Raw genomic sequence first — 14239 nt, 5'->3', positions numbered from 1 at the left:
CGCTCAGACAACTGCCGGTTCTCGGCAGTACTTTCCTCACGATCTGACAGCGTGAGGAAAGTGCAGCCGAGAACCGGCACTTGCATTTCCCTCTGATCAGCGTGTCATTGGACACCGCTGATCACGTGGTAAAAGGCCGCTGTGATTGGCCTTTTACCACATCACGTGTTCAGCTGTGTCCGTAGGACACAGCGATCACGGAGATCGCCGGGTGCGCGCCCCCTGGGGCGCGCAGGAGAGTGCGTTCTGGGAGGACGTCATATGACGTCCACTCAGAATGGCCGGCCGCAGTGTAGCCATCATTCGGCTATCTGCGGTCGGCAGCTAGTTAAAGGAAAGCTGACAGTGGGCAATCATGTGACAACACACGTTTACACTGATAAGAGGGGCAGCATATCAGTGCTCATCGGTGTCCATCAGTGTGGAAGCCTATACCAGTAGCAGTTTTCAAAGGCGAGATTTCCCCTCATTTTGGATGTCAAAGCCCGACCGAGCATCTTATCCTTTCCCACCAATTCAAAAAACAAATGTTTTGTTTGGAGTTTCTCTTTGTGAGTATATTGTGTGTGTCCATTGGCACATAAAGCCTTACCCTGCTAAAAAAAAAAAAAAAAAAAAAAGGCTTCAACATTTTCTTTTTTTCTTCATGCACATGCTGATTATAATTTTATTTTTTTTTTTTAATCCAATTTAGAAACGGAAGGATTTAAAATCGACACTATGGGAACATACCATGGAATGACTTTGAAATCCGTGACTGTAAGTTTAAAAAGTCAATTTAGTGTATTTTATGAACGTTCTGCATAACATTGTGTTTTTACCGTGTGAGCTCTATGAATTAATCACATCGATGATTGTAGTTAAACACTGGTGGTTGGTTTCATTTCAATGGGAGTAGCTTGGTGAGCTAAAGTTGTGTATAGCCTTGACAAAGGATTTCATCATGTATGCCCTTGCTATGTTTTTTTTTTTTTCCTCTATCTTTCTTTTATTGTAAAGCTTGATATGACAATTATGAATTTGGGTAGTGATGTAGCATGTGAGCTCTGCAGTTTGTACTGACCAGTTTTGTCATCAGCAACATTGTATGGTGCACTATGTACTGTGACAGGTGATATTTTGAGGGCCAGTCTTTATAAATAACTTTTTTTCTTTTTCTTTCAGGTTAACAGGGTAAATGTAATTCTGTTTATATATTTAGGTACTTTAGAAGAATGTTTACTCATTCTGTTAGCCAGAAAAGTTTTCTCTGTGTGGCTCTCTCTTCCTGCCAATTCAGTACTAGCTTGCAAAAATGAGATCACCTTTTTAGTATGTCTACTGTCCAAAAAAAAGGGGTAATTTGGGGGATGTTTGGACTGTCCTAGCATTTTTATTTGATATTTTATAACGGGAAACCATTTTCCCCAAAAAAAGTTTGGTATTTTTTCCTTTTTGTATACTAAAAAATGTCTTCTTAAATGCCGCTAAAAGAAAGCTGCATCTATCTAAGATTTAAAATTTTATTTGGATACACTTTTGCTTGAATAATTGCCAAACTATTACAACATTGGAAACTGAAAAATGGCCTCGAAAATGTTAAAGTACTGTTACAGTCTTAAGTTTCAATGAGGCCTGTTACACACGGGTTTCAGCTTGTATAAGAGCCCTGTGAACAGCAAGCTTTTACAAAGCATTTGCAGAGCTTTCAGCATACTTTTGTGAAGCTTTTTAAGCACCCTTCAGCTCAAGTTTGTAAATGTTGAACACAGATCCTAATGGGAGTGATGATTTTCACTTTAAAAAGCTGCTAGCAGGTGTCTGCACTACTTGAAGCTTGTTGAACGCCTGCTAGCAGCACTACTGTTAAGAACTGTGTAAAGCATTTCCAAACTGGACCTGAAGGGCGCTTTAAAGACTTGGAGAATGCTGCTCGAAGCTTGTCAAAAACTTTGCAAAAGCTTGCCGAAAGTTTGCTGTTCACACTGCTCTAATACCAGCTGAAGCCTATGAGAAACAAGAGGAGGGAAAAAAGCTGTCTGAGACTGTGGTAAAATAATGCCCTGAAACACAATTCCATGAGCATAAAGATGTTTAAAGGATAAATTCACCTTTTATCAGAAAAAAATAAATAAATGCACATTTTTTTGCAGTTAAAAAAAAAAAGCATTTACTATGTTTTTGTTTTGGGAGCCTGTAAAGCACTGCAGTAACAATTATCTGATTGCTAGTGCAATGCAGGTCTCCTGCAGACCTGCTAGTGTATCTGTGTGCCCATACATCATATGGGGAAACAGATGTACTCTTACAGGAAGAATCATAGAACTACCACAGCGCTCCACCTCGCCGTGGTAGTTGAGAACTACAAGTTAACAGCTGCAAAGTCTGTCGGAACTTTGGATTTCTCATTCACAGAATACTATGAATGAGTCGCGTGACTGGGTGGGCAAAGCCCCGAACGGCGACGGTTTTTTAAAACTGACCACTAACAGGGGAAGAAGATCCCTTGCTAACTGTCAAAACGGGAGCGGACACCAGTCCTTTCATAATTTCCATATTCAGGGTGTAACCTGTTACAATAGGTGAACTTATCCTTTTAACAATTTCACATATCATGCAAAAAAGGAACAATTGCACACTTTGGCAAAATTTGATGTTTTTACATTGAGATGAAGTTTAGTCAGCAGTTTCACAAAAAAAAAGGAAGCCGTTTTAATAACCAATGTTGTGTATTCAGCTTTAAAATGAGAGGATTCCACCATTCCTTCCTCTGCCACAGTGTCTGGGCTCGGTTATCTTGACATCCCACCAAGGTATTTCTTCATTGTCCTCTGTTTGATGATTTTGTCACAAAGAGGACTACTTCCATAGTTGGACCACAATTGTCTTCTAATAAACTCTGACCCTACTGACAAAGTTGAAGTAGTTTCTTGATCCATCTTCTCCTTGGTAGGACCTTCCCTCTTACCTATGCTTGCTCTCTGTGTTAGGCTCCCACTCCAACAGCAGGATTTAAATCTAGTACTGTTGGCGTTACACAGACACCAGTTTGAACCTATTTGGGACCTTTTGTTGACTTTTTCCCACGAGGTAGTATTTTCTGTGGCTATCACTTTGGCCAGAAGGATTTGAGTTATTAGCGATATGCTTTTAAGTGCCCTATTAAATCTTGCATAATGAAAAGTTTGTATTTAGACCTTGGACCTACTTTTACTCCTTCCTTTCACCTTAATGAAGATATTATGTTACCTTTTCCTCCTGTCCAACACTAGTTCACCCTCACAGAGATCGCTCTCCATTGCCTGGATAGGGTGAGAGCTGTCAAGGTTTATACCTCAGCCGTGGCTTCCTTTAGTGATACAGATTCCCCATTTTTTGTTTTATTAGGTCCTAAAAGATTTTCTTCAGCTTCCAGATCCACTATTTTTAAGTGGATTCGACCGGTGGTTGTGCAGGTATAAGAATTTTGAGATAACTGCTTCCGGGTTTTTTTTAAAGCCCACTCCACTAGGACAGTCAATACTACTTGGGCATTTTGTCCTCAGGCCTCTGTATCTCAGATCTGTAAGACTGCAACCTGGCCTTCTTTACATACATTCTCCAAGTTTCAAAAGGTGGATATAAGGCCCAGGGCAGATGCTAGTTTTGGTCGAAAGGCCCTGCAAGAGGCTGTTTAATGTCCTTGGTTTCCCTTTGCTTTGGGTTTTTCTTCTTTGTTTGGTTCACTGGTGTTTGCTTTTGTGAGCCCGTCCCACCATTTGGACTGTTAAAGCAGTGTCCATCAATGGATGGTAGATGGTTTGTACGCTGCTATCCTTTTATCAAAATCCATCAAGAGACACAGCTCCCTCATTTACTGTTGTTCTCTTTGAACTGTCTCTAGAAGACTGTCCTTCAGTATTCCCTGTGCTTAATGTCCATTTCCTCTTTAGGTGGGAGTATAATACTAGGTTGCTTAATTTAACACCAAGCTCTGGTTCAAAAAGAAAAAAATATTTTCTAGTATGTATTCTTAAAGTACCTTTTTATTGCTCTCAGCCTCGTCCAAATTCCCAGATTCCTATGATTTTGCTTCTGTGATCAGACTTCCTGTGAAAGGGTTGCTACATTTTGTTCTTCATGATCCCATTTGTATACAACGCCTCTTGCTTGCTCCTGAGATAGACAAGGGACTGTGGATTATGGACTATGAGAGGTTTAATGTGCATAGAGCAGTGCACATGACTGCAACTAATAGGCAGAAGTAAGAGTGAAAAGTAAAGGTTTGGGAGCTCACTACCAACATTACAAGGAATCAGCAAAACACTGTAAGAAACCATTTAATGAAATGTAGATTACAGGGCAATTAAGAAGTGGATGTGTGTGGATTATTTTTCGAAAATAAGTATATTGTTTAGTGTCACTTTAATCACCAGTGTCCCTCCATGGACTCCGAGAAAAGGAGTTTATGGTGAGTACCTATTATCCTGTTTTGTAAAATGGATATTTCATATAATTACTGAAAGCATTGATTTGAGGAAAGTTGTATATGCTAGGGCCGGTTCACACCATGCATGCCCGCACAAGAACTTACATGCAGTTTTGTGCAGTGTGATCTCAGCCTATTCAATTTGAATGGGCTAAAATTGCACCTCATCAAAAGTAGTTCATGCACTACTTTTGTTAAAGCACTGCAACCAGATTGCATGGTAATTTTTGTACCATGCAATCCTTTGGGGGCAAACATTGTTTTAGGGGTGTCACTAACTTACCATTGACACCCGCTGCAGATCACGAATGGAGTGTGTTTTACATGTGGTGTGAATAGCACAGAAATGCACATTGCTTTCCTGTGTGGGCATGGTGTGGTCCGGCCCTATAAGAGATGTATTGTCACATCCTATGAAAGAGCATCTGTGTTGGTAAGTTATACATGCCATGCTCAGCTATCACAGTTTGAGAAGATACCTCCACAGCAACTTATTCACATTCTCTTGACCACAGTAGTGACTGCACAAAGCAGAACACTATATCTTGTTTTGACATTAGCTGTGTGATACAGCATTTTGCCAGCAATATTAACAGACAGTGGGAAATGTACCTGGATCTTTACTGCATTTTCTCTGTGTTATGATAATGTTAGAGCATTTTTTTTCCCCTATCTTTTTATATTTTTATTTTTTTTACAAAAGATAGCTCTACATTCATGTCCCCCATGAATGGCAAAAAGTCAAAAAGGCAAATAAAAATATAGCACATAAAATGGACAGACCTTTCTTTTCAAATCTGCTATAATTTTCTGTAGTAATGTCGATCTGGTAAGCTGGAGGCATTCAGTTCACCACTGGTGTATGGAGTGCCCAAAGAAATGTAATTTTCTGCTTGTTTCATTGGCTTACTGATTTTCCCAGAAGTCTGCACTAAAAATCAAATTTTAGGCAACCCCCCTGCAAAAGAAATTTCAGTTCAGATACTCCCCAGGGTTGCCGACACTACAGAATTTCTCAGCAGAACACAGAGTTCCCAGGTGGTAATGAACCAGATCCTCTCATTCAGAATAAGTTTGCAAATGGTGAAACAAAACCGCTTATTCTTCAGAGCAGAAAAAGGTAGGCATTTGCAACATTTGTTAAAATTCTTGCAATTTGCATAGATCACCCAGAAGGGATTGTTTTTTCCACAACAAAAGTAGATTATACTTTAACATATTGCTATCATAGGGGACTAATGCATCTCCAATATGATAGCACTGAGCAGATGATTGGGTCTTTTTATGGAGTCATCAGGGGTCTTCATAAAGAAAGTTCTGTAAAAGGGATCAGGTGACTCTACAGCCACCCCGATCACCTTTACCAAAGTAAAGGTGAACGTGTTTTGGCCCCTAGAGTCTTTGCTCGTATCAGACGTGGCCAAGGTCCTTAACTGGTTTTAAGGTACCCTCAAATCAGTATATTTTCCCTTTTAATATTTCATTTTTTCTTATTGAGACTTGTTTAGTACTTGCAAAAATGTGTTTGAAGTAAGTGATATATATTGTTTAGCAATAATTTGGTCGGTTTGTGGCTATTATAAAAATGCTTTATTTAAACGTGAACATTTTAAAGTAGGAAAAACTCTTCCTTTAATAACCTCTTGTTTTCACATTATAGGGGACAGATGGTGCAGAGTTGTTTTTCTGTGTTGCAGACAGGAGCATTGATGCACAGGATTACTACAGGCTTAGCTATTATAGTTCATGGCAGTCTGTTTTTTTTTTTTTTGTTGCAGCTATTTGAGTCACAAGACCAGAACAAGTATGTAGATGAGCTTTTTTTTTTGACTTTTCATTGATTCCCTGATCTATTTAAGTTTGTCAAGTCCAAGTAATGAAAACAGTAGATCAGCATAAATCGCTGGATAACTGCCATTTCCAGATCAAGTCAGGCTTCTCTCAAGAATGGTTATGGTCTTCTTTAGAAGCTAAGTTCAGACTTGGCCATGTTGAACACCTGACAGCCACTGTCAGGTGTTCAGGATACTGTCCTGCTACCTTTTTGAATGTTTTTTTTAATTTTATTTTTTAATTGCTTTATTTGCCAGTCCGCTATTGACTTGAGTGAAATAGCTTGTCATTCCACATAAAATTTGCAGAAGCATGTGAACAGCCTCCACTGGCTGCATTGTAGGTTTTAAGTGGGCAGTTGGAGAGGCAGTAAAACTTTTTTTTTTTACCTTGACGTCCACTCCTGCTACTGATAGGAGCTAAAGGACCTCTCTCTCGATGCAGTACCACTGCACAGAGCAGGTAAGTATAACATTTTTTTTTTTTTTTAATTTTATTAAAGAAAAAAAAATCTGCCTTTGCAATCACTTTAAGGTAACTCCCTTTTTAGTAGTATCAGTAAAGCTGATTTTTAGTATATGGTGTGTTTGGGTTGTCCTGGTTTTCAGGGTATGTTTTGTAGTTTACAGCTTGGCTATTATTCTTAAAGTGATATTAAAGGTTTGTTGTGTTTTTGTTTTTTAAAAAAAATAAAAATGTCATACTTATCTGCTCTGTGCAAAGGTTTTGCATAGAGCACCACTGATCCTCTTCTTCTCGGGTCCTCCACCAGTGCTCCTAGGTCTTCCCCCTTGACCAAATCCCCCAATGACCAGCCACTTGCTTTGGGGGCACTGGTGCCTTTACTACCACTTTAAAGTGGTGCAGATCTCTCCAATTACAACTCCCCATTAGTACTTTTTTTTTTTTTTTTTTCAGTTAGCTATTTTGTACCACTTTTCCCAGCTTGTCCTGCTAGCTTTCTCTGGAAAGTCTCACACATGCTCTGATCTATCTATTTGTAACTCCATGTCTCTGCAGCCCCTGGCAGTAGTTATAAAAGGACTAAAAGTCCCTTTGCTGTTTTATATTACTGTTGTGGAAGTTCAAGACTCAGCCCTGTCCAAATTGTTAGTAGCTCAATGAATTTTTAATTATCCCACTCCTTTGTTCAGACGGTCACTTGATTTATGATAGTAATATGAACGCCATTTGTGATAACTGAATTCTCTGCTTTGTTCTGTGGCCTGTATTTCATGAATGAGTTTGGTCGGCAGGACATTGTGGTGCTTGGTAATCTCTGTAAACTCTAACTAGAACAGCTTGTAGCATGCACAGAGTTTTTTTTCCCCAATTTCTGGCAGCTAAACGGAGCAATTGAAAAGCAAATTAATAGCTAGCGATATGCTGCCAAAAAGGGGGTATTAAAGCTTGTTGCTATGCTTTCGCTATCTTAACTTCTACCTACTGGTAAGCTTACAATCAAACTTCCCTGTAGGTACGATGACTATCTTCTAAACGTGCACCACTTAGGAGATATTCTCATTGGCAGTTGTCAATGACGTCATCCACGCATGTGCAGAAACACTCTGTATTCAGGGTACACAGTATGCCATGGAATGCAGAGTGCCGTACCGTGACTCATGCGAGGGAGTGACATTATTGCGGCCCCTGGCCATTCAAACTGCTGGAGCCTGCAAACCCGTAAGAAAGACCGGGCGAAGATGGTAGACCTGTCAGTGGTGACAGCGTGCCACTGGAAGGCTAGGTTTGAAAGGCAAGTATGTCATAATGTGCTAGCATGCGGTGCAGCACTTGGTAACACATTACCATGTGTTGTGCAGAGTTACTTAAAATAGTGTGTGCCTCTTTTATGTGGACTACTGTAATGAACCAGATGTTAATGCGCCACGGAGATGTAAACGCTTAAATGTACTGTGACATTATGAAAGCCGAGGTGATTAATGGACGCTGTGTCACCTTGCATGTGTTCATATCTGAGAGACTAAGGTGGAGTCCAGTCCGGGTTTTCCAGTCCACTTTGACAGAGTTGGTTCTGGACTGGATTTTGCGGTCTACTAATGACCACCAGCAGGTGGTATAAATAAAGCAATACTGGAGCAAGAAGTTGCTTGTGGCCTGGGACAATGAGAGCCATACCTGAGAGAGCTGTGAATGAAAGTTTGCATTGTACAAGAAAGGAAAAGGCTTGCACACTGTTTTGTTTTGTTGGTGACAGGGAGAAGCCCTTCACCTGTGAGATAGGAATCTATTTAGTTAGTCCCTGGATGGCGAGGGTTTATTTTCTGTTTTTGTTTAAATAAAACTGGCTACAAGTCATATTTTTAAGAAAGACCTGCTGTCTGGACTACCTTTTTTTCCCAGGGAAAGTGATCCCCCACCTGAGCTAACCCCCACATATGGTGGAGGATGTGGGCAGGGCAGGCCGCCATCTTTCCGATCCTCTCTCCTCTCAGAAGCATGGAACAGAGGGGGCTTTGCTAGGGAATCCCTTTGAAGTAGAGGCACATCACAAGTTGGCAAATATTTATTTATGGCGGGGCTGTAGAAAACCAGGTTGCCATGGTGACTAGAAACCATTGTCTATCTAGTCACCAGTCTCTATTTACAAGTATATTAACTGCCATTTCTTCAGTCACCACTAGATCACTTCTGGAAGAAGAATATCTGGCGAAACCGGTGACTGACATTTCTAATTAGTGTGCTGTGGCTGGTGCGTAGTTATCACTTCCATGTGTGGACGATCTTTGCTTCTTGACCTTAGATCGAGTGTAGCATCTGTCCCTATCGGTGTCCACGCAGTTTGTTCTGGCTTTATGCTTGTTTAGTGTCCCTACTGGTATGATGGGGGTCCTGAGGGTTTTTTCCCGATGTGCAAGGAAGCCGAATATAGTGTGCACAATGTAAGATGTGGGTAAGGGACTACTTCCCTGACATGGAGGTTTCCGAGGCACCCAATTCCTCCTAATTTTATCATTGTTGCTTTGTCTGACCAGGGTCTGGGAAGCCAGAGAACCTGCAGTGTCAAGCACACATGCACAAGGTTGTGCTTGCACAACTCTTTAATTCCCCCAATAAATTTGGGGGTTAATACAGGTCTCCAAGACGACTGACTATTTTTACTCAGTCCGGCCCAGTTTATAGAAAAGAAAATGCTGTAGGTAATTTAAGTAAAACTAAAGGCATTTTTTTCTCATTTATATCTCGTCCATGTTTCTTTTTTTAACCATCTGTGTCACATTGGGGAGATGTAATTTCTGTTCAATTACCAAAATGGGAAGTGAGAAGAAATCCCTGCAAATTTAGGGACTCAATTGGGGCCCCCCAGATCAACAGAATTGTAAGATTTTCCCTGTTACTTTTTTGGGGACCACCTAAAATTTGGGATTTTCTTTTACTTTAACGTTTGATGATGGAAAATAGGACAAATAGAGAAGGGTGATTCTCGCTAAATGGGGCAAAAGTAGCAGTAAAAACCTGACAGGTATTCTAATCCATCTCTACTTTGTCCGAAACTAAAAAAAAAAATTACCTTTTAGTTATGCTTTAGGATACTGTGCTTTTACCTACAAGTTGTGACTTAGTTTCTTAAACTTGTTGGTTGTATTATAATACTGTATATTGCATTTATTTCCCTTTGATAGTGCAAGGTTTGCATATTTGTACCAAAGAATGTCTTTTTAACAAGCATTTTTAGTAAAATAATGCAAGATGATTGTGCTTCTCTCAAATGACCACACGGTGGTGATATTGTCATGGTAAATGTAATGATTTTTCGTTTATAATGTCTGTTCTGGAGTTTTATTTTAAAAGCATACGGATGCACTTTACAATATTTTATATCCATATTTATTAAAACTGTAAGGAATTCATAACTTACTGCTGGTATTTGTGGTGCTGGGGTTCAACAAGGAATACCAATAAACTTGAAAGCTGTAACTGATTTTATATAAATAGCAATGCTTATAAATTACTGAGCTCATTTTGCTCTTAAATACTCTAAACATTAACCCAGTGTAGTTACCCAGAGCATTGCTTGGTATTAGTCCTCGCGTTGTCACTAACATAGGCAATATTCATTTCGCTTAATTTTTTTCTGCAGGTGTTTGATGTTGAATGAGTATGCCCCATATGGTCATTAGTATGCATTGTGAAATCTCTGTACTTTGTTTTTTAATACAGTGTACATTTTCTTAGATGGCATTAAAGCTATTGAACAATATCCCCTGCTTATTTTGTCACCAAATAGAATAACACTTTGGCTTTATACAGTAAGGCTGCATTCAAACGGATTGCAAAAAAAATACTCAGAATGCTCCCACTCCTTCCAGGCACCTTGGTCAGAAATACTTGGTGCACATGCCAGTAGTAGGGTGTTGAGTGCAACTTACTAAAATATTATCTGCAGTGTTTAGGCCAATACATTACTTCTAATTGGGAGAATGGAAACTGTTGCTCCAACACCACTACACTCTGGGTGCTTTTCTGCATCAAGTTTCCGTGTGAATTCTGCCAAAAGAATTTTCTCTCTTCCATTAAGGTGCACAGGAAACCTTGAACATTTCTGTTCTACTGCCACCTATAGAAGTATCATCTCTGTGTTCAAAGATGTTCCTCGGTAGGTACTAGAAAGGAAGAAAAAGTGGGTACAAATATCTTTTTACACTTAAGAGCTAGTTCCCAAATAACAGCACCTGAAAGCAGCTACTCAAAGTTCAGTCTGTTGAAGTCATACCTGCTCAAGATGGATTCTTATTGGTTGCAGGAGTTTATAGTATTCGATTTGGCATTTTGAGGATGTAAATCAGAACTCAGTGCTCATGTATTTTTCTCTATAATTTACTACTGAATACATCCCTCCCCACCCACCTCCTACATTCACCCTTTAGTAATCCCTGGGTCTGCAGCTTCTGAACTTGAGATGGAGGGGGTGAGTAGACTGGTATATTCCAATTATTTCTCTGTGGTGGATTAATTTACTGAGCGCCCTACATATCTGGATTCAGAGTTTCAGTGTGCTGGTGCTCTAAGCCAGCTGATATGTGATCGAGGGTCAGAAATGGAGAAAGCACCAGGGGTATGATAAACTCTTGTTGTCTCCATAAGTAGACTGTTGCTTCCCAAATAAACTGTCACATAGGCAAGTCTCTTCCCTCATGGCAGTATTACTGTTGCGTTATGTTAGATTTACATGTTAAGAAGGGCTTCAACTCTACACTGAAAGTTGAAAAAGCTTTTAGATGCAACATTTTTTTATCAGATCATCATCTTTTCTTCTGAAAGAAAACCCAAAATCATCATAATGTTAACCAAAACATATTAACCAATTTTTCCAATGTGTGTGAATGGTGGGGGAAACCCTCCTGATTATAAGGAACTCCTTTACTGATGATGGGGAAAACCTCCTATACAAAACATCAGCTTACCACTCCTATTTTAAATTATGTATTGAACTGCAATACATGAAAAGTAAATTAAAAAAAAATAAAAATGAAATAAATTCCTATACTATCTCCTTGAGGAAGTTACATGATTAGTGACGAAACATGTTGAGGGCAGAGTCAGTGCTATACAAGAGGTGATGCAGATATGCAAGGTTAGAAGGCGATTACGATTTCTTGGTGTTTAAGGGGGCAGTTCACTCTATACCTACAAGTCAAATATCCACATGTACTGTTTAAATTGCACTTTTCCATGTGAGTGTAGTTGGGTTTTTAATGAAGATTGAGATTTAATGATGGTAAAGCGTGATGGTGGCGCATCTTTGATTCTGTTTGAGCTATGAATGCCTAAGAACCTTACACAGTGGAGCAAAAGGGGCTATTGGATCTGAGGTGCACCTGAATAATATCCCAGATCAGTGGAGTTAATCCCCAGGTGGGGAGGGCATGCAGTGATCTGTTTTCCTGTGGAAAATATGGGGGTGAGAGCTTGGTACTGCTGGTAACTGATATCACATGGTGCAGCTGCTGTGGGATTATCATTGTGCTCCTAACTCCAAGATATCATTAAGTGGATTGTTACAGACTTACTGATGCACTGGACTTTATTATTTTTTTTAGGATGTTTCCACCACTATTCATCATAATTGTGTTTTTTTTTTTTTTTTTTTTTTAGTGGTTTCCACCACTATTCACTATATGCTATTGTAATGGTTAGGTTACAATATTGATAGTCAGATATTGCATGTTATTTTGCAGTATGACAATACAATAGCAAGGTATAGGAATTTATTTTTTATTTAATTTATTTTTCCTGTGTTGTGGTTCAATATATCAATGAAAATCCGAGTGGTAAGCTGATATTTTGTATAGGAGGTTTCCCCCATTGTTCACGTATCCGTAAAGGAGTTATTTATCAGGAGGTTTCCATCACTATTCACACATAAGAAAATTTGATGTAGCTCTTCTCTTTTTTTTGTATTATTTGGTTCAGTTGGTGTGGAAACACACATCAGTGTTTACCAGCAAGCCCGGTAACAGAACAGTCTGATACATTGCATGATTACCCTTATCATAGTAGTACGGCTGTACATATACGTATAATAATAAATGTGTTGCCTGTTCCTTGCTTCATTGAATCTTCATTTTTTTTTCTGTTTTGCAAGGGCTCAAGCAATGTTTTTTGTTATTGCTTTGAAACTTCAGGCAACAGCCACCGCTTGGCTGGCTGGTCCTGGTCTGACTATACCAGTGGTCGGCAAGCCGCGGCTCGCGAGCCACATGCAGCTCTTTACACAATTTAATGCGGCTCTTCTGTGTGCCGGGCGCCCGCTCCCCTCCCTCCTCTCGGGCGGCCGCCCCAAAAGTCAGGACTCTACAGCTAGCCCAGCAATGGGCAAACTACGGCCGGGCAGACCTTTTAATCCGGCCCGCGGAGCGTGGCAAACATTGGCTGTCATGATGTAGGCGGGGCAGCGTGACGAACTCCTCTCCTCTCACAGTCCGCCCTGAAGACCGGAACGGCGTGGGAACACGGCGAGAGGAACGCGCGGAGCAAAGGTAAGTGAATTGACACAATATGGGGAATGAATTACTATAGGGGGGATGAATTACTATAGGGGGGATGAATTACTATATGGGGGGGATGAATTACTATATGGGGGGGATGAATTACTATATGGGGGGGATGAATTACTATATGGGGGGAATGAATTACTATATGGGGGGAATGAATTACTATAGGGGGGAATGAATTACTATAGGGGGGAATGAATTACTATAGGGGGGAATGAATTACTATAGGGGGGAATGAATTACTATTAGGGGGGATGAATTTCTATAGGGGGGATGAATTACTATATGGGGGTATTTTCAGTTTTAAAAATGTGGCTCTCAAAATAAATTTCAATCGTGGTTTTGGTGAGATTTGGCTCAGTTGAAAAAAAAGATTGCCCACCACTGGACTATACTATCTGACAATGCACTATAAACGAAGTGTCCCACAGGAAGAAGGTTGAGCTTATATTTTGCTGGGTGGAAAAGTGGGTCTTGTCATGCTGAATTTTTGGAGAGATATCTTTCTACCAAAGCACCGCTTTTCTTCATGCTGTTTTTTTAATTTTTTTTTTTTTTTTTTTTTAACACTGCTTGCCTCACACACACAGTTTAGTATGCACTCCCAACAGCTGTTAGATGCTGAACAGTGAAGCCAAATTATATTGGTGAGTGTTCTACACCGATCAATCATAACATTATGATCACGCACCTAATATTGAGTAGGTCTCCCTTTCGTTGCTGAGACAACCCCAGCCTGTCAAGGCATGGACTTCAAAGTAACACCCACATGAATGGCAGCCCTGATGCTAGTACTCTGCAACCGATCACATTGTCACATGATTATAGCCACAGCTACCATGGCCGAACGTTACAGTCTAATTCATGTGTCAGCTGCTGACGGCGTGAAGGGGTTATACAAGCCGTAAACAATTTTTTTTTTTTTTACAACAGGCTGCTAGGC

General features: G+C 40.0%; 1 protein-coding gene across 1 annotated transcript in view; it reads left to right on the top strand.

Annotated features, from left to right (window-relative positions):
• The window catches only part of CDC73 (cell division cycle 73), a 147859-nt gene that overhangs the window by 51125 nt on the left and 82495 nt on the right, over positions 1 to 14239 (top strand). The window contains exon 10 of the mRNA XM_089678815.1: positions 695 to 759. Within this exon, the coding sequence (XP_089534941.1) occupies positions 695 to 759 (65 nt within the window). The remainder of the gene's footprint in view (positions 1 to 694; positions 760 to 14239) is intronic.

This window comes from Staurois parvus, unplaced genomic scaffold (assembly GCF_062004578.1).
Source record: "Staurois parvus isolate SC_StPar_1 unplaced genomic scaffold, SC_StPar_1.0 ptg000210l, whole genome shotgun sequence".
Classification (NCBI taxonomy): Eukaryota; Metazoa; Chordata; class Amphibia; order Anura; family Ranidae; genus Staurois; species Staurois parvus.
This window is presented reverse-complemented; position numbering and strand designations above follow the sequence as displayed.